At 42.9% G+C, this 24,779-nt stretch overlaps 2 protein-coding genes across 7 annotated transcripts; both read left to right on the top strand.

Moving 5' to 3' along the window:
* The first annotated feature begins 9,607 nt into the window (after positions 1–9,607).
* Positions 9,608–13,718, top strand: LOC311102623 (N(4)-(Beta-N-acetylglucosaminyl)-L-asparaginase). 6 transcript variants are annotated; one of them, XM_084143988.1, is made up of 12 exons: positions 9,650–9,835; positions 10,490–10,581; positions 10,695–10,833; positions 10,926–11,064; positions 11,182–11,338; positions 11,442–11,487; positions 11,960–11,998; positions 12,183–12,271; positions 12,923–12,938; positions 13,021–13,088; positions 13,302–13,406; positions 13,556–13,718. In XM_084143988.1, exons 3-12 carry the CDS (start codon positions 10,725–10,727, stop codon positions 13,694–13,696), a joined length of 909 nt encoding a protein of 302 aa, XP_084000114.1. In that variant the 5' UTR covers positions 9,650–9,835; positions 10,490–10,581; positions 10,695–10,724; the 3' UTR covers positions 13,697–13,718. The 6 variants fall into 6 exon arrangements, with proteins under 6 accessions (XP_084000117.1, XP_084000119.1, XP_084000114.1 ...); XM_084143993.1 differs by lacking the exon at positions 12,923–12,938 and having other exon boundaries at positions 9,637–9,693; positions 10,490–10,575; positions 12,183–12,275; XM_084143990.1 differs by lacking the exon at positions 12,923–12,938 and having other exon boundaries at positions 10,490–10,575; positions 12,183–12,275.
* Positions 13,719–14,399: 681 nt separating this feature from the next.
* Positions 14,400–23,976, top strand: LOC311130311 (ras-related protein ORAB-1). Its single transcript, XM_084163041.1, has 6 exons — positions 14,400–14,845; positions 20,619–20,691; positions 21,149–21,244; positions 21,631–21,726; positions 22,378–22,509; positions 22,780–23,976. Exons 1-6 carry the CDS (start codon positions 14,832–14,834, stop codon positions 22,975–22,977), a joined length of 609 nt encoding a protein of 202 aa, XP_084019167.1. The 5' UTR covers positions 14,400–14,831; the 3' UTR covers positions 22,978–23,976.
* The last annotated feature ends 803 nt before the right edge of the window (positions 23,977–24,779 follow it).

Genomic DNA, 24,779 nt, shown 5'->3' with positions numbered 1-24,779 from the left:
CTCTACCAGCTAAACAATATTGCATAGTTTGGAGTCATTGTCCTGTTGTAGGAGGAAATAGGCTCCAATCAAGCCACAGGGTATGGCATGGCGTTGCAAAATGGTGTGATAGCCTTCCTTTTTCAAGATCCCGTTTCCCCTGTACAAATCTCCCACTTTACCACCACCAAAGCACCCCCAGACCATCACATTGCCTCCACCATGGCATCAAGCACTCCTCCAGCATCTTTTCATTTGGTATGCATCTCACAAATGTTCTTCTTTGTGATCCAGACACCTCAAACTTCGATTTGTCTGTCCATAACACTTTTTTCCAATCTTCCTCTGTCCAGTGTCTGTGTTCTTTTGCCCATCTTAATCTTTTATTTTTATTGGCCAGTCTGAGATATGCATTTTTCTTTGCAACTCTGCCTAGAAGGTCAGCATCCCGGAGTCGCCTCTTCACTGTTGACGTTGAGACTGGTGTTTTGCGGTTACTATTTAATGAAGCTGCCAGTTGAGGACCTGTGAGGCGTCTGTTTCTCAAACTAGACACTAATGTATTTGTCCTCTTGCTCAGTTGTGCACTGGGGCTTCCCACTCCTCTTTCTATTCTGGTTAGAGCCAGTTTGTGCTGTTCTGTGAAGGGAGTAGTACATAGCGTTGTACGAGATCTTCAGTTTCTTTGCAATTTCTCGCATGGAATAGCCTTCATTTCTCAGAACAAGAATAGACTAACGAGTTTCAGAAGAAAGTTATTTGTTTCTGGACATTTTGAGCCTGTAATCGAACCCACAATTGCTGATGCTCCAGATACTCAACCAGTCTCAAGAAGGCCAGTTGTATTGCTTCTTCAATCAGCACAACAGTTTTCAGCTGTGCTAACATACTGTTGAAGTCGGAAGTTTACATACACCTTAGCCAAATACATTTAAACTCAGTTTTTCACAATTCCTGACATTTAATCCTAGTAAAAATTTCATGTCTTAGGTCAGTTAGGATCACCACTTCATTTTAAGAATGTGAAATGTCAGAATAATAGCAGAGAGAATTATTTATTTCAGTTTTTATTTCTTTTATCACATTCCCAGAGGGTCAGAAGTTTACATACACTCAATTAGTATTTGGTAGCATTGCCTTTAAATTGTTTAACTTGGGTCAAACGTTTTGGGTAGCCTTCCACAAGCTTGCCACAATAAGTTGGGTGAATTTTGGCCCATTCCTTCTGACGGAGCTGGTGTAACTGAGTCAGGTTTGTAGGCCTCCTTGCTGGCACTCGCTTTTTCAGTTCTGCCCACACATTTTCTACAGAATTGAGGTCAGGGCTTTGTGATGGCCACTCCAATACCTTGACTTTGTTCTCCTTAAGCCATTTTGCCACAACTTTGGAAGTATGCTTGGGGTCATTGTCCATTTGGAAGACCCATTTGTGACCAAGCCCTATTTGGTAAAATACCAAGTTCATATTATGGTAAGAACAGCTCAAATAAGCAAAGAGAAACGATAGTCCATCATTACTTTAAGACATGAAAGTCGGTCATACGGAAAATTTCAAGAACTTTGAATGTTTCTTCAAATGCGGTCACAAAAACCATCAAGCGCTATGATGAATCTGGCTCTTATGAGGACCGCCACAGGAATGGAAGACCCAGAGTTACTTCTGCTGCTGAGGATAAGTTCATTAGAGTTACCAGACTCAGCAATTGCAGCCCAAATAAATGCTTCACAGAGCTCAAGTTACAGACACATCTCAACATCAACTGTTCAGAGGGGACTGTGTGAATCAGGCCTTCATGGTCGAATTGCTGCAAAAAAAACACTACTAAAGGACACCAATAATAAGAAGAGACATGGTCTGGAGTCCAAATTGTAGATTTTTGGTTCCAACCGCCGTATATTTGTGAGATGCGTGTGGGTGAACGGATGATCTCTGCATGTGTATTTCCCACCGTAAAGCATGGAGGAGGAGGTGTTATGGTGTGGGGGTGCTTTGCTGGTTACACTGTCTGTGATTTATTTTTGAATTCAAGGCACACTTAACCAGCATGGCTACCACAGCATTCTGCAGCGATACACCATCCCATCTGGTTTGGGCTTAGTGGGACTATCATTTGTTTTTCAACAGGACAATGACCCAACACACCTCCAGGCTGTGTAAGGGCTATTTTACCAAGAAGGAGAGTGATGGAGTGTTGCATCAGATGACCTGGCCTCCACAATCCCCCAACCTCAACTAAATTGAGATGGTTTGGGATGAGTCGGAGGGCAGAGTGAAGAAAAAGCAGCCAACAAGTGCTAAGCATATGTGGGAACTCCTTCAAGACTGTTGGAAAAGCATTCCAGGTGAAGCTGGTTGAGAGAATGCCTAGAGTGTGCAAAGCTGTCATCAAGGGAAAGGGTGCCTATTTGAAGAATCTCAAATAGAAAAAATATTTAGATTTGTTTAACACTTATTTGGTTACTACATGATTCCATATATGTTATTTCGTAGTTTTGATGTCTTCACTATAATTCTACAATGTAGAAAATAGTAAAGATAAAGAAAAACCATTGAATGAGTAGTTGTGTCCAAACTTTTGACTGGTACTGTAGGACATACACTTCAAAACAAACTTCCTTTAGATTATTATTATATATTTTTATATATGTTTTTTTATTTATTAATCTGATATTCAATGTTTTTCTATGGGCTGATCAAATAAATGGATCCTAAAATTCAAAATCAAATATGACCATCTTAAAACAATTCCATGTGTTAGCTTAGACTCTAGGGCAGGGATGGGCAACTCCAGTGCTCGGGGGCCTGATTGGGGTCACAGTTTTGCCCCAGCCCCAGCTAACACACCTGACTCCAATAATCAACTCATCATGATCTTCAGTTTAGAATGCAATTTGTTTAATCAGCTGTATTTGCTAGGGATGGCGAAAAAGTGTGACACCACTCCAGCCCCCGAGGACTGGAGTTGCCCATCCCTGCTCTAGGGGGTTTTAGGATGCTTTTGGGAAACCGGGCCCAGAGGTGGCGGAGTAGGTTTGCTGTGATGAGCTGAGTAGTGATATACTGAGCCTGTAGGTGGCAGCAATACACCACTTACTTGTTTAGTCTGCCAGAAACTGAAAGGAAGAAGAAGAGGAAGAGGATCACTTTGTAGGGAGTGATAATTTTCTGGTTCGATGTAAGGTCAATATGGGTGTGTGTGTGTGTGCAGAGTAGAGGCAATAACATGATGTGGTGCTTTGAGAAAGCTAACTGGAAGATGTTCAAGTGCCTGTGTGAGTGGGCGGGACAAAGTGATCAATGGAGGGGTCTGTGGATGAGTGCAATGAGGCAGTAATGTCTGTAATTATATCAGCTGCAGATGTGACTGTTCTAGTGTGTACGGGGGGGAAACGACAGCGGGTGGTGCTGTGGTGGACAGATGAGTGCTCAATGGTGGTACGGGAAAGGGTTACAGCTCTACGGCTCTCTTAACTTTTCCCTACGTCTCCTCTTACTCTCATCACACAGGTGCTCACATCTATGAACCGCTTCAAACGCACCACCTAGGACATTTGCCTTTTCTTTACTTGATACAGCCGTGACGTTTCCTTCTACCAACACAGCAATTCCAGCAGTTTTACCCTTCCCCATCATTAAAAAATATATATCCTAACCACACCAATTTTGGTCAAAGATTCTCACCATGCCTCCCTTTTCACTGTCTTTATCATTCTTCTCACCATCGCTCTCTTCCTGTGATACTCCATGAGATTCCTTTTTGTCAAGCCATTCTTAAGGGTTTGATGAGCGTAGCACAGAGTGGGTTCAGGAGAGGGAGGTCTGCCATGGATGCCCTGGTGACAGTTAGTACAGAGATAGCCAAGGTCCTTAAAATAAAAGAGTTGTGTATTTTGACATTGAGAAAACGTACAATACAATGTGTAGGGAAGGGTTGTTGATCAAGTTGAGTGCATTGGGCATTGGTGGACGTCTGCATAACTGGATTATGGACTTCCTGTTCGATTGAGTCATACGGGTGAGGGTGGGGTCAGAAATGTCAATGGAGTTTGAAGTGGACAATGGTACTCCTCAGGGAAGTGTGGTTAGTTCAGTGTTGTTGACCCTGATGATAAATGACATATTTAATGTGGGACAGGGAGTGGGTGTGGCTTGTATGCCGATGATGGGGCAGTATGGAAGAGAGGTGGGAATGTGAAATATGTGATGAGGAAGATGCAAGAAGTTGTGGGAGTTGTGGAAGATTGGTCTCTAACATGGGGGTTTAGGATGTCTATGGCCAAGTCCTTCTTTAAGGTGTATTCTAGGAGGAAGGTTAAAGATGTTAGGCTGCAAATATACAGGCAGGATATAGGTTGGGTGTATTTAGGTATGTGGTTTAATGAGAGGCTTACGTGAAAGAGATATGTTGAGTATATTGAAATTAAGTGTAGGAAGGTGCTGAACCTCATGAAGGCAGTGGCAGGATATGATTGGGGGTTGTATAGACAAACACTGTTATGTACCAGGCATTGATCAGGTCATCTTTGGATTATGGGTGCTTTGTAAATGGATCGGCAGCCAAAACGGTACTACAGCACCTGGATTGGATACAGTCAAGGGCCCTGAGATTGTGTGTGGGTGCCTTTAGGACTACACCTGTTGAGGTATTGCAGGTGGATAGTGGGGAACTGCCACTGAGGATAAGGCAGGACAAACTTGCATTTGCGTACTGGGTGAGGTTGAAAGGGAGTTCAGAAGGACATCCTGTAGTCACGGCAACTGGGGAATGCTGGAAATTAGGAGTGGGTAAGCAGAGGGCGTATGGGTGGACAATCCGGCAGAAGGTAGTAGAATATGGACTGGGGGAGAGCGAGATAGGGCCGGCAATTGCATTGGGGAACGTTCCTCTGTGGCTGTTTCCGAAACCAAGTGTAGATGTGGACATGATTGAGGGCAGGAGCGAATGGGGGCAGTACGTGAGACGGTGTGTCAGATATATACAGTTGAAGTCAGAAGTTTACATACACTTAGGTTGGAGTCATTAAAACTTGTTTTTCAACCACTCCACAAATTTCTTGTTAACAAACTATAGTTTTGGAAAAGTCGGTTAGGACATCTACTTTGTGCATGACACAAGTAATTTTTCCAACAATTGTTTACAGACAGATTATTTCACTTATAATTCACTGTATCACAATTCCAGTGGGTCAGAAGTTTACATACACTACATTTTACGTTACATTTTAGTCATTTAGCAGACGCTCTTATCCAGAGCGACTTACAGGAGCAATTAGGGTTAAGTGCCTTGCTCAAGGGCACATTAACGTCATTTAGCAGACGCTCTTAGCCAGAGCGACTCACAAATTGGTGCGTTCACCCTATAGCCAGTGGGATAACCACTTTACAATTTGGGGGGGGGGGGGGGGGGGGGGGGGGTAGAAGGATTACTTTATCCTATCCCAGGTATTCCTTAAAGAGGTGGGGTTTCAAATGTCTCCGGAAGGTGGTGAGTGACTCCGCTGTCCTGGCGTCGTGAGGGAGCTTGTTCCACCATTGGGGTGCCAGAGCAGCGAACAGTTTTGACTGGGCTGAGCGGGAACTATGCTTCCGCAGAGGAAGGGGAGCCAGCAGGCCAGAGGTGGATGAACGCAATGCCCTCGTTTGGGTGTAGGGACTGATCAGAGCCTGAAGGTACAGAGGTGCCGTTCCCCTCACTGCTCCATAGGCAAGCACCATGGTCTTGTAGCGGATGCGAGCTTCAACTGGAAGCCAGTGGAGTGTGCGGAGGAGGGGGGTGACGTGAGAGAACTTGGGAAGGTTGAACACCAGACGGGCTGCGGCATTCTGGATGAGTTGTAGGGGTTTAATGGCACAGGCAGGGAGGCCAGCCAACAGCGAGTTGCAGTAGTCCAGCCGGGAGATGACAAGTGCCTGGATTAGGACCTGTGCCGCTTCCTGTGTAAGGCAGGGTCGTACTCTCCGAATGTTGTAGAGCATGAACCTGCAGGAGCGGGTCACCGCCTTGATGTTGGCGGAGAACGACAGGGTGTTGTCCAGGGTCACGCCTAGGCTCTTCGCACTCTGGGAGGAGGACACAGCGGAGTTGTCAACCGTGATGGCGAGATCATGGAACGGGCAGTCCTTCCCCGGGAGGAAGAGCAGCTCCGTCTTGCCAGGGTTCAGCTTGAGGTGGTGATCCGTCATCCATACTGATATGTCTGCCAGACATGCAGAGATGCGATTCGCCACCTGGTTATCAGAAGGGGGAAAGGAGTTGACTGTGCCTTTAAACAGCTTGGAAAATTCCAGAAAATGATGTCATGGCTTTAGAAGCTTCTGATAGGCTAATTGACATCATTTGAGTCAATTGGAGGTGTACCTGTGGATGTATTTCAAGGCCTACCTTCATCAAACTCAGTGCCTCTTTGCTTGACATCATGGGAAAATCCAAATAAATCAGCCAAGACCTCAGAAAAAAAATGGTAGACCTCCACAAGTCTGGTTCATCCTTGGGAGCAATTTCCAAATGCCTGAAGGTACCACGTTCATCTGTACAAACAATAGTACGCAAGTATAAACACCATGGGACCACGCAGCCGTCATACCGCTCAGGAAGGAGACGCATTCTGTCTCCTAGAGATTAACGTATTATGGTGCGAAAAGTGCAAATCAATCCCAGAACAACAGCAAAGGACCTTGTGAAGATGCTGGAGGAAACAGGTACAAAAGTATCTATATCCACAGTAAAACGAGTCCTATATCGACATAACTTGAAAGGCAGCTCAGCAAGGAAGAAGCCACTGCTCCAAAACCACCATAAAAAAGCCAGACTACGGTTTGCAACTACACATGGGGACAAAGATCGTACTTTTTGGAGAAATGTCCTCTGGTCTGATTAAACAAAAATAGAACTGTTTGGCCATAATGACCATCGTTATGTTTGGAGGAAAAAGGGGAATGCTTGCAAGCCGAAGAACACCATCCCAACCGTGAAGCACGGGGGTGGCAGCATCATGCTGTGGGGGTGCTTTGCTGCAGGAGGGACTGGTGCACTTTACAAAATAGATGGCATCATGAGGAAGGAAAATTATGTGGATATATTGAAGCAACATCTCAAGACATCAGTCAGGAAGTTAAAGCTTGGTCGCAAATGGGTCTTCCAAATGGACAATGACCCCAAGCATACTTCCAAAGTTGTGGCAAAATGGCTTAAGGACAACAAAGTCAAGGTATTGGAGTGGCCATCACAAAGCCCTGACCTCAATCCTATAGAACATTTGTGGGTAGAACTGAAAAAGTGTGTGCGAGCATGGAGGCCTACAAACCTGACTCAGTTACACCAGCTCTGTCAGGAGGAGTAGGCAAAAAATTCACCCAACTTATTGTGGGAAGTTTGTGGAAGGCTACCCGAAACGTTTGACCCAAGTTAAACAATTTAAAGGCAATGCTACCAAATACTAATTGAGTGTATGTAAACTTCTGACCCACTGGGAATGTGATGAAAGAAATAAAAGCTGAAATAAATCATTCTCTCTACTATTATTCTGACATTTCACATTCTTAAAATAAAGTGGTGATCCTAACTGACCTAAGACAGGGAATTTTTACTAGGATTAAATGTCAGGAATTGTGAAAAACTGAGTTTAAATGTATTTGGCTAAGGTGTATGTAAACTTCCGACTTCAACTGTAGATAATCCGTTTTTATTTGTTTTTAAGGATATATACAGATTGTTCAAAGGATCTAGTCAGGGTAGGGGCAGGAGTGTATATCCCAGATTTCAATCTTAGAGTATGTAAACAGTCAACTGATTATGTGTCAGTGTATGTGGCCGAGTTGACGGCCATGATTCTAGGTTTGAGATGGGTGGAGGAGGTGAAACCACTCAGAGTGGTGATCTGCTCTGATTCGGCTGCAGTGTTGAGTAGTGTGAAGTTGGGCAGGTCAGATAGGAGAGACTTGTTTGTGGAGATAATGGTGTTGTTATTGGGATTGGAGAGGATGGGAGTGGTGGTAAGCTTTTGCTGGGTTCCCGTCCATGTGGGTTTGGAGGGTAATGAGAAGGCCGATGTGGTCGCTAAAAGTGCTGTGAGGAGAGAAGGGGTAGATATTCAGCTCTCACTGGGCCGCAGGGAAGTCATGTTCTTGATCCGGGCAAAAGGACTTGATCTTTGGCAAAGGGAGTGGGATGCTAGTAGTAAAGGGAGGCAATTTTATCGCATGGACCGGTCAGCAAAGGAACAGGTGGGGAGTATGGGATGTAGGATAGAGGAAGTTGTGTGGAGTAGACTACGGTTTGGGCACACAGGTTTGCATGCCACGTTGTGGATGATGGGGAGACATGAAACGTGTTTAGTGGAGGAAACGGTGGCGCATGTGCTGATATTTTGTGAACTGTGTGGCGTAGACAGGGAGAGATTGTGTGAAAGGGTTAGAGAGGTTGGGGTTTGGGTGGTGTAGTAGGGGGAGGAAATGGGAGGGAAGTGGTGTCTAGGGCTCTATTTCACTTTCTTAGAGGAACAGGACTAATGAATATAATTTAATGTAGGTAGGCCGTGACTGGCCTCACACTCCAGTACAGTAGGTGGCGGTGTATGTACCTTAAAAGTTGGATGCGATCCGCCAACCCAATTCCGAAGAAGAAAAAGAAGAAGAAGAAGAAGATCACTTTCATTGAAAGGAGGGATTACTGGGGTATCGGTAAATGTGAAAGTTGACCAACTGAAGGGGAAGATTCACGATGTTTGTGATGCTCGTCGTTTGGAGTGACGCAGACAGGGTGGTGTGAGTGGTGAAACAGAAGACTCGTTGTCTGTTCTTTTGAGTTTTGATGTTGAGTCTTTGCCCAACAAAGTGATGTTAGGATATATAAGTTATCCCGTACGAGCTTTTGTGTCGAATACATTACGTTGTTACAGGTGTCAAGCTTATGGGCATGTGGCAGCAGTGTATAGGAGGGAGGTTCCTAGGTGTGAGAAGTGTGCAGAAGGGCATGAGACAAAGGAATGTGTAGCATTGGGGAAAGTAGTGATATGTGTTAATTGTAGGGGTGCCCATGGGGCTGGGGATCAGAAATGTCTGGTGCGAGAGAGGCAGGTTGAGGTTTCCAGGGTTAGAGTAGTGCAGAAGTTGTCATATGCTGAGGCAGTGAAGAAAGTAGAGGAAGATGGGTCAAGGGGGAGGGATCCTGAGAGGAGTGGTGTGAGTAGTAGAACTGTACCTGTACAGAGGGATAGGCCAACAAGTGATATATGTTTCAGTAAGATTGTATTTTTAGCATTTCTAGCAATGGTTATCAACTGTACTGCAGGGATGGAACGTAAGTCGCAGAAAATTGAGGTTGTGGTGGCAGCTGCAGAGAGGTATTTGGGTGTGCGAGACTTGACGTCAGAAGAATTACAGGATGTGTTAAGTGGTGGTGTCCTATCCTTTCAGGCTGTTGGCCTGAAGTAGGACTAAATAGATTTAAATAGTGGAGTAGGGTGGTTTTATTTATTATTAATATTAATAATTTATTTTATGAGTGTAGTGTTAGATGGTAGGTTATTTGTTTAAAAAAATTTCAAACAAAGTATAAGGGAGTTATACTCCAGTCTAGTAGGTGGCGGTAATGCAATATTTATTGGATGCCAACTGCCGTTTAATCTCATCGAAGAAGAAGATCACTTTCATTTGCTAGTGCTGCAAGTCGTCATCGATAGGGAAGTGGTAGAAAACATTCTGCAGTGGTTCAAGTAAGGAGGGTCCATATAGAGTGATATCACAGATACTGTTTTTCTTGTTCTGTTTGGTGATATTGGCAGCTTAGTTTAACATAAATAAGCATAAGTAATGTATGTAAGTTGTACTGTACAGGGAAGCTGAAGGAGAACTAAGGTAGGCTATGTGTAGCCTTTGGAACCAGTCCCTCTAGCTGCTTTTAGCAACGCGGGTGTATTTACATACACTCACGTTGAGCCCAATTGTATTGGGCTGCACAAAAACAGTCCGCAGGAAGCCAGTTAAATAAAATTCCATTTCGACTTACTGTGCCGGTCGGTTGGTCATTATGACGGGGTAATATAAGTAAATAAAAGTTCTGCACATGCGCCATGTGGACAAAAAATGAATAACTTGTGGGGGACTTTTATTTTGACATGAGGTAAGCAGAGAAGAAGTGGGTCTACAACAGACCCACGTTTGGAAGGTATGTTTAATAGTACGATTCTTTAGATATTTTGTCTCAAATTCTCAGTTTTTGTGCAACCCAATGAAATTGGGAGCAACGATAGTGTATTTAAATACACCCGCGTTGCTAAAAGCAGCTACCCTCTCTCAAGTACTGATGTAAACAAACACGCAATAATCATTACAAGCATGGCATTTGCATTACTTACACCAAGGATCCTCTCAGAATCGAATAATGATTTGTAGCCTAGTTGTTGGATCCAGAGGCATATAGAGATCAATACTGGTTGTGGTGAAATCAGTGGGTTTAATCCTTGGTCATGTCCATAATCTACAACCGCTTATTTTTCTTTTGCCCAGTAGATGCATAGGTAGGGATCTCTTGCTTTCACCAGTCCAGCTTTTCCGATGGTGATGACTCATGAAGTAAAGAAGATGATGAGAGGAAAGTGCTAGTAGTGCATCGTTAATCTATTTGTTTATTTACTAGTTTGTTAATCCCAGACCTTGGATGTTGGGACTTGAATTTGCACATGGATTGGGACTATAACCCTGTGTTTTGTCCTAGACCCAGTAGAGTTCTTCAGACAGCGGATCCATGGCAGCTGTGGGGACATGGGGTTTCTCTCAGCCTTCCGTGGAGAGAATACGGTCCCTGATTACCGCTGGAAGACACGCCACAGATGCTGTAGAGGAGGCCATGGCAGGTTGGCATGAGTTGGCGTGGGTGACCCACCTACTACAGTTCCGCAGAGCAGCACGTCTTATGTCCATTATGATACTCTTGTATTTCTTCCAGAGGTTGAAGATGACCCAGAGACTGGGCTTCACATTGTGGGGAGGGGAGGATTCCCTAACAGTGGGGGAGTGGTGGAGTGTGATGCTGCCATCATGGAGGGCATCACTGGCAGGTTCGGGGCAGTCGCAGCACTACGAGGGTGAGAGAACCACCTGCTAAAACTAATGCCATGGCATGGGAAAGAGATGTCTGTGAAAATGAATACTCATAGGGAAGCCCATTAATAAATGCACCGGAATGAAACTATTGTTTCCAGGGTTGGGGCTCCGGTGCGGGTGGCTCGTAGGGTGATGGACAGAAGCCCCCACAGTCTGCTGGTTGGGGAGGGAGCAGCAGCTTTCGCCAGGGAGCAGGGCTTTACTATAGAGCCCAACGACAACATGTTGAGTGCACACTCAGCCAAGGCTTACCAGGTACCAATACTCCCTAGGGTAAAATGGCATGGCTAACCATTTTAAATATAAATGACAGATATTGGAAAACAAAAAAAATTATAACTCCTATTCATTCATGCAGGAATTTCTGGAACAGAAGCAAAGTGTTAGTGGACATGACACACTTGGTGAGAACTGAAACTTGCTTTTTAAAAATGTTTATTTATCATGATCTTCCTGCTCATTGTAGAACATTGAGTGACAGTAGAACACCTACTGTAACATAACTGAAAACGACGGATAAATGTGACTGATACTTGTGCATTAAATTGTTTGGTCCTCTACGGGGAGTCCTAATCCATATAATCACATTAGTCTGGGTTGTCTATTACATTATGTATGGGTCCCTGACCTGACACCTACTGTTTTGAATCATCTGGAATCTCTTTACAATAGTCTTGATTCCCCAATCTCCAATATCCAATTTTCTCATCTAGGTTAAATAACCCCACTTTCCCTTTTTATATTATGATTTTTTTTTATTACTGACCATTCCTTCAAGACATGTTGGTACAAAACATCTGTGGAAGCAGGTCTAAAAGTGCAGGTTACATATTTATTAGCACATCTAACACCTTCTCATCTTCCCTTTCTCAACAGGACTTATAGCATTAGACAACATGGGGAACATAACTGTTGGTGAGGAAGTTGGTGTCTTCTGTTTTTCTCTTGCTCTTTCTTACTTATTATGTAAAAGACATTGCAAGCTCCATTCATTGAGTATTTATTTTCAAAATCTAAAGATACTTCCATAGTAGCTACAGTATGAGGTTAGGTTGTAGTATTATGATTCAGCTGATTTTGCTCATGTCCTGTTTTTCAGGAGTTTCTACTTCAGGGGCTCCCTTCAAATCACCAGGGAGGGTGGGAGACTCGCCCCTACCGGGCTGTGGCCTATATGCTGAACACATGGCAAGTTTACAGCTACCAAAATCAACTCAATCAAAGAACTGCACACACTGATGAACTTCTTCCCCTCAGTGTTTTAGTAGCCTTTTCTGGGTAATATTGTTATGTGAAGTACTACATAATGAATCCATGTTACTGCATGTTTGTTAATCCTACAAAGATTGAAGGTTTATGTAAAGTTTTAATACGCTATTGTTATGTTAATGTCTATTTAATGTTAGCCAGTACAATACTCAATGGACTAGTGGGGCAAGAAAACCAATGGAGAATTGTTAGGGGGCAAATAATTTTGGCCTTATTCCAACAGCCTATAAACAGTCTCTCTTTGACCTGGATACTCACTAGCGCCTGGGAGTGGATTAAATATTTACAATTTTCTCCCAGTTCCAGAGCAGCAGCACACACACAACCATGTCTTGGTTTCAGTACGCTTAAAGGGAATCTGATTCATAGCCAATTCACCACACACCACAGTTTACCATCTTATGATCAATAAGAAAACACTAGCGCAAGGGAAACGCATGTTGAATTGAAGGTGGTTTAAAATATTTAAACTGAAGTAACAGTCAGATTGGAGGTTCACACTAAGTGTAACTGCCACATTTTTCTATGACTGTCATCTCTGTCATTGTAAAACCCTGCTCACTTTTTCAGGTGGGAGCCGCGGCAGGTATGTGAACTATTTGGATTATCTTTTCTTTGCATGCTCAAATATATGTTTTATTATATTTTCTAATGAGTTCTCTTATCAGCCACAGGTGATGGTGATAAAATAATGTGCCATTGCCCAAGCTTCCACGCTGTTCAACTGATGAAACAGGTAGTGTTATGAGATTATCAAGTTATAAATCATTTTACTTTGTCAACCTTATACTGAGTCAGGTGTAGATTTGATGTGCCCTGTGGTTGAGATGTTTGAGCAGCCACACTGACCCATGAAATCTAACTAGCCAGCTATAATTCACACAGCATTAGCCTGCCTGGAACGTTTGACCTCCCCCTTAACTCAACTGACTCCCTGTCTCTCTCCCAGGGGTCATCACCCAACAGGGCCTGTTACACTGTCCTGGATGACATCATCAGGAGGACTGCCCCAGACAGGTGCTTTGAGATTGGACTCATCGCCCTGAACGTGAAGGTATCTTTTCTACTCTTAATACTATATTAAAGAGATATATAGAGTTGTCATTTGCTATATAAATAAATTAAGTTGCACACAAACAGATTGGGTCTTTCTGTCTCCTCGACTCCCTAACACTAGATTGAAACCTATCCTCTGTCCTCTAGGGTGAAGTAGGGGCTGCCTCTTCAGTGGAGTTTCCCTACACATTCTGGAACCAGGGGAAGGACTATGTGGAAACAAGTACTCAGCTTCCAAATTCCACAGTAACGGAAGGCACAGAAGAATGTGACACACATGTACAGTGAAATAAAGGGTGTGTCATTGTTATCGGTGATGTCTTGAATTGTATTGATAGTAATGGATAATAAAACTATTGGATGATTACTATAAGGGTATAATTGTGCTGTCTGAAATTATATTTTAAAGTAGGCCTACACACAGGTATGAAAATAATGTTATAATGGTATGTAGCAGACTTTTTTAAACCAATTTGTGTAAAGGAAGTTTCTAGCTTTAGCCTACTTGTGAAATGTTGAACTCCTTTCACATACACAGCTTATGGACTGACTGACTCATACCTGTGCAGGTGCTGACAGGTCTGACAGGTGACCATCCTAGGCTGATGTCACTCACACTATGACTCAACAACTCAGGATGGAAGATCCTTCTGAATGTACAAATTTAGCTAACCTTTGTTGATATCAAATGATCTGATGTCGCTGGTCAATTTCATGAGGGAACTGGACTGTGCCTTCAGTTAATTTTGCAATTGTATCCCCCATGTGGTCCTTTGTTGTCATTAGTTTACACACTGAACAGACTTTAACCATCAGGGTCATACTATACATTTTGAGAACATATTGACAGAGAAACAATTCGTTTTTTTGGCACTCATCTTAGAATTAATGTAATCAAATATGACAGACATGATTTAGATTTGATTAATCTTAATGGAGAGCAATTCATTGATTTCCCCAGTCCAGACTGATTCACGCCAACATTTTTGCCACGTTTCACTAGTAATGACGTAATCTTCCTAAGCTTTGACAGCAAGCACAAGGGGCAAGCGAAACATCGACCAGCCTATTTTCCTAGCTACATTGTCATTAGGGTACTGTAGTCATATTCGGCACGGTAGAACATACTCAATATAAGACGACCCTTTAGGAACAAACTACGATTTCCGAGAATCGCTAAACTCGCTCTAGTAGGGCTTCTCTGTTCAGTGTTTGAGGAGTTGCTATTTCCTGGTTGATACTAGCAGCCATTTTGGGTTTCAAGACAACTAGCCTGGGTTTGGAGGAATACCTTGCCAGCTAGTTAACGTTAGTTACTTTTTTAATCAAAGGAATTAGCTAGCTAACTATTTATTAACAGTTTTCAGAGCGAAAGGGAGTGCCGTTTTTATAAGAAACGGGGATTTACTGTGACGAGTCCACGATGAATCCCGAATAGTAAGTAACTAACTGTGAACGTTCGCTAACCTAGCTAGCTAGCTGTTCTGCTAGCTACCTCGCTAACCTAGCTGTTCTGCTAGCTACACAGCTAACGTTATCTAACCTGTTTGTGTTTTGTCCGTCTAAAAAGTGCAAACTAGTTGGCTAGCTACCATTAGTCACTGTGTTGTTTGTTGAGGTATATTAACGTTTCACACAGGTTACTCCATGTCATTAAATGTGTGTTTACAGCCAGCTAGCTAGTTGCTAGCTAGCACCGGCATAGTTATTCAAAATAAATAGTTAGCTAACGTTAACTGCTAGGGCAGAGTAGCTAAGTTTAGTTGGTACTAGCTAATGTAAGTTACTTAGCTAGTTACCTTTTTATTCTAGTAGCCTGATAATTCAACACACGTCAGCTAGCTACTGTACATGTCATTAGATATGTTGTGATAATCTCTAATTTAGCTAACTAGTTAACTAACATTAGCCAGGCAAGTCAATATCCCAGTGTGTAACGTTACATTACTACAGCATTCGTACACTTGTGGTCAATAATTAATGTTAACTAGCTAGCTATATCTATACCAACGATTTCAACTGCGGCTATACCGCACAATGTTAACTAGGTAACTCCTTGCTAGTTAGGCAATGCAGTTAACTAGTACACTGTTTGTTAGTTAACTACATTGACAAGAAACCAAATTAGTGAATTAAGGTTTGTGATTGATAAATACACTTATCCATGATATTCTGTGAATTTGGCCATCAAGTGGAAAGCAACTAAGCAATAGGATAGGAGTCCGTGCCACACACCTACTCTCTACATCCTGAGTCAGTCATGTGTAGGTCACATGCAATATGACATGTTGCTTTCAACACACTCATTGGGTTGTTGGGCAAGCCACTGTCTACCATCCCTCCAAGCAGGTTGGCAAGTACCTGAGTCCTGTAGTTTAGACCTATAGGTTGGTGTTTTATGATACATATTTTGTATTTTATCTCAGTTGACATTATTTTTTTCTCATCTATTCAACAGTCCCACTGGCATGGCTGTGAACATCTGATTTGAAATGTTCTCCAGAAGATTCTATTCTGATTACACAAGATAATGAATATGCCATTGCAAGGGTAGCCATTTCCTTTTTTGACAGGCACACTAGGCAATAACCTCCATTTATAGTCAGGATAACATTTCAAATCAAATCAAATCAAATTTTATTGGTCACATGCGCCGAATACAACAGGTGCAGACATTACAGTGAAATGCTTACTTACAGCCCTTAACCAACAGTGCATTTATTTTAAACAAAAAAAGTAAGAATAAAACAACAACAAAAAAAGTGTTGAGAAAAAAAGAGCAGAAGTAAAATAAAGTGACAGTAGGGAGGCTATATATACAGTAAAATAAAGTGACAGTAGGGAGGCTATATATACAGGGGGGTACCGTTGCAGAGTCAATGTGCGGGGGCACCGGCTAGTTGAGGTAGTTGAGGTAATATGTACATGTGGGTAGAGTTAAAGTGACTATGCATAAATACTTAACAGAGTAGCAGCAGCGTAAAAAGGATGGGGTGGGGGGGCAGTGCAAATAGTCCGGGTAGCCATGATTAGCTGTTCAGGAGTCTTATGGCTTGGGGGTAGAAGCTGTTGAGAAGTCTTTTGGACCTAGACTTGGCACTCCGGTACCGCTTGCCGTGCGGTAGCAGAGAGAACAGTCTATGACTAGGGTGGCTGGAGTCTTTGACAATTTTAAGGGCCTTCCTCTGACATTTATTTGAGACAGAGGTGTAATGGGTTCACACTCAAATATATTGCATAAAGCTTACTTCATTATTCAATGTCAAGGATAGCGTACAGACGTTTCAGCTTTACAGCCTTCTTCAGTGTGTAGGTACAATTTTATTTCATTCAAAACAGCATTTCGAAAGAACAACAGATGAGCAGCAGTTGCTTCTAATCAGGGTTGCCACTCATCGGCCCCTCTGGTCTACCTGTATACAAATTTGTCACAAAAAGAAAGAGTTATAGGGTATGGGAGTGGGTACGAAGGGCAACTCACAAATCAATCGCCCCCAGGTGTCCGCTCACCTAAATACATCAAATCCATTCATGAGCTAGCCCACTATAAAGGACATCAGGCAAAGCCGTTCATAAATAAACAATATGCAAAATCTGATATGGACATTGTTCATGTAGAACAGTCCAAATGTGGCTTATAGGAAGGAAGTGAAATCTAATTCTTAGTTTAAACCGTGTGGAGATACAGAATTTAATTTATATATCCAGCCAAGCTTCTGGGAGAGTGCGATGGTTCTCTTTTGATTAGTTATTTCTTTGAGACCTCAAGGGGGTACATTATTCATTATAACTCAGTTGTTATTAAACTCATAAAGGCCCAGTGCAGTCCAAAATGTGATATTCCTGTGTTTTATACATATCTACACTATGCAGTTGGAATAATACTGGCCCCTTGTAGCTCAGTTGGTAGAGCATGGCGCTTGCAACGCTAGGGTTGTGGGTTTGTTTCCCACAGGGGGCCAGTATGAAAAATGTATGCACTCACTAACTGTAAGTCGCTCTGGATAAGAGCGTCTGCTAATTGACTAAAATGTTTTAAAAAATCATGTAAATTGATTACCTTTCAGTGTAAGAGCTGTTTGAAAAGACTGCCTGAAATTTCAGTCTGTTTGGTGGGATGGACTTTTGGCCTTGCGGTAAATTAGTTAATAAACAAATGAGAAAGAGTTCCAAACCTCTTTCTCAGCTAATTTTTCCCCTCCCCGCTCAGACCAATCCTAAACAGTCCTAGCAAAATTCTTGCTTGAGAAATTGAACTTTGCTAAGAAACTATTTTTTTTTTTTTTTTTACCATTTTTATTGAAAACAGTCACGGTAAGGTACTTATTTGTTACCCAGAAATGATTTGGTATTGAGATGACAGGGGTCTCGTTAATGCAGAATTCTGAGTTTTTCACACAGAAAAATAGATAAAACGCATAAGAAATACCTTACTGCGTTTTGTAAATGCAGATCTAAAATGCTTATTTTTGTAATTTCTGCTCGGCATCAGATACATTTTATGTTTCAGTTGCACTTCTCTTCTATTTGAGTGAAAGTTTGAATCGCAATACATACCGTATCGGTACTTAAGTATTGTGATAATATCGTATCATCAGGTCCCTGGCAATTCCCAGCCCTAGTGTGTTTTTTGCAGAGCGCTTGCTTTCATTATCTTTTGCCTAACTCTAACCCAAGCTCTAGCCCATCTCCTGTCTGCTGGAGCTGAGCAGCTGATGTGGGAGTCAAATAATGGTGGGCGGTATCGTGTTTGGTGTGTCTGTCTTTGCAGCATACAAAGTATCATCCAATCCAACTTAAAACGCTGACTGTGATAGAGTGGGGCGGACAGGTTTTTGCTGTAGGCTATTCCCCCTCTCTCTTGCATGACCAGTCAGCGGTACTACTAGCCTTTCACAGGGGCTGTCATTGTTGTCCTCAACCATCTGCTTAATGAAGACTGCATGACTGTAATTCATAACAATGGGTGAGGAAAAGGACAGGGAGGCAGGAAACAGGCCTGCCTCAGAGGTTCTTAGCCTTGGTGCTGGGTCAGACTAGAGCGTCGCCCAGGTTCTTTCCAGCCTGTCTGCCTGCCTTCTTTTAACTGTACTACTGGAGAGAGTGGAGGAGGGTCCGATCTGAAGTCCAGCTGAATTCCCCTCTACTGTGGAATGCTTAATCAGCTTACTGGAGTTTCCGTACCTTTCTGTGTGTAGCCTAGTTGTATGGCACACTGCACAGCACATGCCCCTGTTAAATAAACACAGCATACCGAGTGGAGGGGGTTGAGAGAGCTCTGTGTGTGTGTAGGCCTCGGTTAGAGCTGAACATGAGTGGACAATAGCTGTATAGTTTGCTAGAGGTTTGTCTTTTGCTGGTCTGACCTATTTTGATAGGGAAGCATTATCAGCATAGCCTAATTCACATGGTTGGGAGTGGGACAGGATGTATGGACTGTTAATGCTCAGCATTTTGTTGTCGCATTATCCATCCTGCTGTGGTTTCAGCTCATATAAATGAGCATAGCATGACTTGGTGTATTTTAGCAAGCATCAGTGGAGCAAGGAATGGTGTTTTAGTGTTAGACCTATCGTTTCAAGATCAGTGTTTGGCAAGCTCATACGCGGTTGCTACACTGTTACGCTGTAAAAGCCTATTTGATAAGATGTCCAATTTGAATCTAAGAACACTATCATTAAGGCTACCACTATCTGTCACACATTGATATTAGTGGTATTGGTGACCATCACCCGAGCTCACAACTCACAGCACCATGTCAACTCAGTCTTAAGTTCACACCTCAGCCCTCACCTTTTCCTCCTCACTGTGAGTTGCTGCAGAGGTACCCTGCCTCATTCCACCCAGTGTGCATGTACGTACGTGTGTCTGACTGTGTCTCTGTTTGTGCGGTTATGTAGGCTCTGTTTGTGCGGTTATGTAGGCTCTGTTTGTGCGGTTATGTAGGCTATGTATGTATGAGTGTGTGTGTCTGCGTGTTTTGTCTGTCTCACACCTGATCAAGGTTAGCAGCACTCTGAAACCTGAGCTGATGAACTACAGAGAGCTTTGGCAAACTCAACAACTGCTCACTATTCACTAAACATGAATCAGGCTGATATGACATCATATCTGAAGGGAGAGTTGCCACAGAATTGTCTGAGCTCAATTAAAGAAGGCTTCTTAGTCGAGCATAGGCCTACTGAGTTGGTCAGTGCAGACTTTACCTCTTTAAAATTCCATTGTCTGAGCGTGTATCACATGAGCACTGAACCGTTGACCTCCTCCACTGATATTTAGTTCCTTATGTGGTTTTGCTGATCATGCACAGCTCCGTATGGTCATAGCAGTGTGAGGTTTCATTTGCCTGTAAAACCCAATGTTTCACTGTCTGCTGCAATCGCAGACAGTAGATGTCAGCTGAAATCGCTACTTTTCTGTACCAAAAATAATGCAGGATTGCATCTCTTTGTGTTTGGACTCAGGCTTGAATTAGTCTGGTTTCAACTTGTGTGTGATTGTCTATAATGGGGTTGGCGTGAAATACCTTTCTAGGCATTAGGCAAGCATCATAACACATCAGACTTATCCTCTCTTTTGATTGTATGGTGGTGTGACCAAAGTAGTTCTGCTGAGAGTTAACATTTACATTTACATTTACGTCATTTAGCAGACGCTCTTATCCAGAGCGACTTACAGTTAGTGAGTGCATACATTTTTATTTTTTATACTGGAATCGAACCCACAACCCTGGCGTTGCAAATGCCATGCTCTACCAACTGAGCTACATCCCTGCCGGCCATTCCCTCCCCTACCCTGGACGACGCTGGGCCAATTGTGCGCCGCCCCACGGGTCTCCCGGTCGCGGCCGGCTACGACAGAGCCTGGATTCGAACCAGGATCTCTAGTGCCACAGCTAGCACTGCGATGCAGTGCCTTAGACCACTGCGCCACTCGGGAGGAGTTAACCCAACACGGTATCTTGCCCAAGGCACTGAAAGCAATGTAACAGCAATGGCATCTTTGAATTGTCTGACGCAACACCACAATGAAATCTCTTCTTGAGAGATGGTGAAAAGGGAAGAAACTGTTCTGAGGAATGCTGTCTACAGAGTTTAGAGTCAAGCTTCCAATGGTTTCTAACAAGGCTAGCGTTTTATAGCTACTTTTGTTGAAACTGTGTGGGAAACCTGGAATCCTGTTGTTTAAAACATCTCTCTTCTCTCCACAGTGACTATTTATTCAAGCTGCTCCTGATCGGTGACTCTGGCGTCGGAAAGTCTTGTCTTCTACTCCGATTTGCAGTAAGTGTCCTGCTGATCCGTCCATGTCCCAGAAGTGTCTCATAGCCATTCATAACGTGCTCGTAATCACTCATTAGCTGTTCAATAGGCTGACCCAGTCATATTAACATTAATAATTATAGTCCTATTATTATTATTAATAATGATAATAATGATGTAATTATTAGTGCTCTGCTTGGACTAAATTCAGCAGGTAAGAACTGGCTGCCCTGTAATGTAAAAAAGGTCAAGTCAATCATAGAAATAGTATTCAAATTAATATTAATACTGTATTATAGTATTAATACTCCATGTTAAGTCAACATTCTCTCGTTTACTCTCCTATTGCGGTGAATGATCATACTTTTCATTCCTTTTTTCTCTAGACTGAGAATGTATGAAAGGGTTAAGGATTTGTACTTTGAGCAGGATGTCTGAATGTTCCCACACCAACTCCTCTCATTTCCTTTCTCCCCAGGATGACACGTACACAGAAAGCTACATTAGCACAATCGGAGTGGACTTCAAAATACGAACTATAGAATTAGACGGAAAGACCATTAAACTTCAAATCGTAAGTGCTTTCCCCGCCACATCTCTTTGTCTTCTACTGTGTAAAGGGAAGCTCCAAGTTATACTAACAAGGACCTAACAAGTATGTATTTCAGCATCTGGCCACATTTGGACCAAAAAAATGCCATTGTAGGCATTCCAAAACCTAACTCTAGACTCTTCACCAAATATCCCAAGGCAGAGGCCTCCTATCATGGTTGACTACAAAATGGTGAATTATCAGTTAGAAATGCCCTTCTCTCATTTGTGTGTTTTGGTCTTATTTGTCACAGTTGAATGTGCTATGAAGCAGCATCTATTTGGCAGAGATGTTGTACTCATGTATGTGTGTGTTTGGCCTTCCCGTATTTGTGACTGAGCGTCTCTGCTGTGTGTTGACACTGACAGTGGGACACGGCAGGGCAGGAGAGGTTTCGCACAATCACATCCAGCTACTACAGAGGAGCCCACGGCATCATCGTAGTCTATGACGTCACAGACCAGGTCAGTCTGCCTCTTTAGCACAGTCCATCTTTACCTTTTCACTGTGTTTGGGTTTTCTAGATTCTTTTCCACAATTAGATGTTTTTAATTGAAAGTCAGGAGTGCAGGTGAACCTAAGGCCTAGATTCAATCAGATCGAGCATTAACCGGTGATAGCCGAACCCCGCATAGCTGATGTTTTCGCGGTGTCGAAGGTGTAACTGCGTTGGAGCTGTCAAATCGGTGGGCAGCTGCTCTTGATCATTGTCACGAAGCCACATCTGTCCCACTCACATTAGAAGTTCAGAACAAGAAAGTGTAGGCTATATAGAAATAATGACGCTCAAATAGAAAATCATTAAACAAAATAATGAGGATTTCTATCAGCCTAATCGAGGTGTAGATTACATCACACGTTCCATTGTTCAAACTTGTAAACATGGCTGCATGGGGTTTCTTGTAATGCGACACTATGCAGCCAATGTCCGCTTTAGGTATAATGCCAGGTGCCGCTTGTGGACTTGAAAGCTCTAACGCATTTCCACCTCCGACACCGCCAAAACAACCGCTATGCGGATGTCGGTTAAAGCGGATCTGATTGAATAGAGGCCTTACTTTGCAAATATCTTGCCTACCCTGACATGTTGGTTTTGATTATCTTTCTTCTTCTAGGAGTCCTTCAACAATGTCAAGCAGTGGCTACAGGAAATCGACCGCTACGCCAGTGAAAATGTCAACAAGCTATTGGTGGGGAACAAGTGTGACCTGACAACAAAGAAAGTGGTGGATTACACAACAGCAAAGGTAAGGGCTTCCAACAAAGACAATGGGTTATCAGATGGCGCAGGAGTAATGCATTTTTCCATTTAACTCTTTGAAAAAATAGTCTAGAGCTGTGGTTTCCAAACTTTCACATTTTTATTTTGTTGAGGCCCCCAAACAAACCAAATGTTTCTGGACACAATCAGGTCTTTGTCTGCAACCCAGTAGTAAAATAGTAGCAGTAATAGTGTACAGTACTGTCATGAATGCAGCATCTCCTCTAACCCCCTCTCTCCATTCCTTTCGCTGCAGGAGTTTGCGGACTCCCTGGGCATCCCATTCTTGGAAACGAGTGCCAAGAATGCCACCAATGTAGAGCAGGCCTTCATGACCATGGCTGCTGAGATCAAGAAGAGGATGGGCCCTGGGGCTACGACCGGCGGCAACGAGAAGTCCAATGTCAAGATCCAGAGTACGCCTGTCAAACCTGCCTCGGGGGGCTGCTGCTGAGAGGGAGAACCCCACCAACACCTCAACCACCCCCCTCTGGCTTGTCACCCCCCCCCCCTCCACCTGGCCCCATTCTCCACCATGCCCCACCCACCCATCTTAACAGTAACTGAGTGCGAGTGTGATAGAAAGTAAGAGCGAAAACAAAATTTAAGTTGCCTGAATTTGTACTGTAGCCGCACTACCAACAAAAATTAATGGTTATCACCCTCCCTTTATGCCCTGGTAATTGATGATTAGTAGTACTTTCTAGGCAATCTGTTAGCAGTCAGATGGTCAGCCGCTCACTGGACCTCCCCTGGCCCCCTCCTGGAGTGGCTTTACCCCTCCCCACCCTTACCCGGACCTCATCAGAAACAACGGATTTCGCTTGCCCCCCCCCCACCCTCCTCTGTGTGAAGGTTAATGAGAATAATGTGTGCGTGTCTATCTCACTGCATTCCTACTGCAGGGTTGGTCTGTAGTCAAATTCAATGATGTTTTCTGTTCTTCTGTCCCCCGCTTTTCTTTTCTGGTTGGTTATTTTGCTGTTTGTATCGGCAAATGTAGTTTCTTCGCCAATATGCGTGTCAGCCAACTGCACAACAGTGTCTCACTGTCTCGCAAAAAAGTATAGTGAAAAATATGTACATATACATGATGTGTGTATATATATGTAAGATCTGATTTGCTAGTTCTGTAGACTTCAATACATTATCGTAGTAGTCTTGACTTAATCTCTGCATTAAATTTGTCTCAACATGTCACATTTAAACTGAAAAATAAATAAATGTTGTACTTCCAGACTGTATGATACGGAAAGATCTGTCTGCGATTCTTGGTGGCTGTGTAGGAACATTTTGTGTTTTTAATAATTTATTCTACATTTATATGGCAAATATGTTGTACCAGTAACTAGGATCTGTATGCAAATTGGCCATTACCTGTGGAATATCTCAGTACAGAATTGCATATATAAAACACTATGTTCTTTTTTCATAATAAAGGCAACTGAATACAGTTTTAAAAGAACTCTGTAACCATTTCTCTAGCACTGTTTACTTAGTTTGTGTGTTTGCTATAGGGATAAGTGTGTCTAGATAGATTTGTGCTATAGTACAGTGGTCTGTTGTATGTCCAGATAGCATTCTGTGGTAAAGTCAGACTACAGAAGGTCAGAACAGAATTCCCATGTATCCCATTCTCATGAGTTCAACCAGTACACCAACTGTTAAATTCAGACACATTCTAATTATTACACTTGAGTTCTATACTGATTATACATAAAATCAAGTGGCCATACAGTATGAGGTTTACTCAGTAGGAATAAGTAGTGTAGTTTTCACCAGGTTTATTCTGTGAATGAGGATTACAATAGTGGGAAGAACAAAGTTTTCCATGGCGTTTAAAAGTCCTAATTTGAAGTGCACATTACCCTCATAACATTCACAATAGATTACTACAGTAACAGACACTGGTTAAAAACTTGTTGCACATTTAGAGGCTTTAGGTACAGGTATTGTATGTCTTAATGCACTTTTCATCAGGTTTTCCATGTTCTGGCCCAAGCGCTAACTGCTAGGCAACCTGCCGCCATAAGGCCACTGAATGGTCCAACATCCTATATTACAAGTCTACAATGATGTGTAGTGCATGCCACGTTCTAATATACAACAACACTGTACAAGTGCAGACCTTCCCTCCGGGAGGAAGTCTGAACATTGTACCAGAGACAGGTGAGGACACAACCTGAGACAATCCACAGTGATATAAAAATGGGTTAAAAATGCTGTCATGCATGTTGTAGAGTGAGTAGTGCATTG

The sequence above is a fragment of the Coregonus lavaretus genome (genome assembly GCF_964263955.1).
Source record: "Coregonus lavaretus genome assembly, chromosome: 1".
Lineage (NCBI taxonomy): Eukaryota > Metazoa > Chordata > Actinopteri > Salmoniformes > Salmonidae > Coregonus > Coregonus lavaretus.
This window is presented reverse-complemented; position numbering and strand designations above follow the sequence as displayed.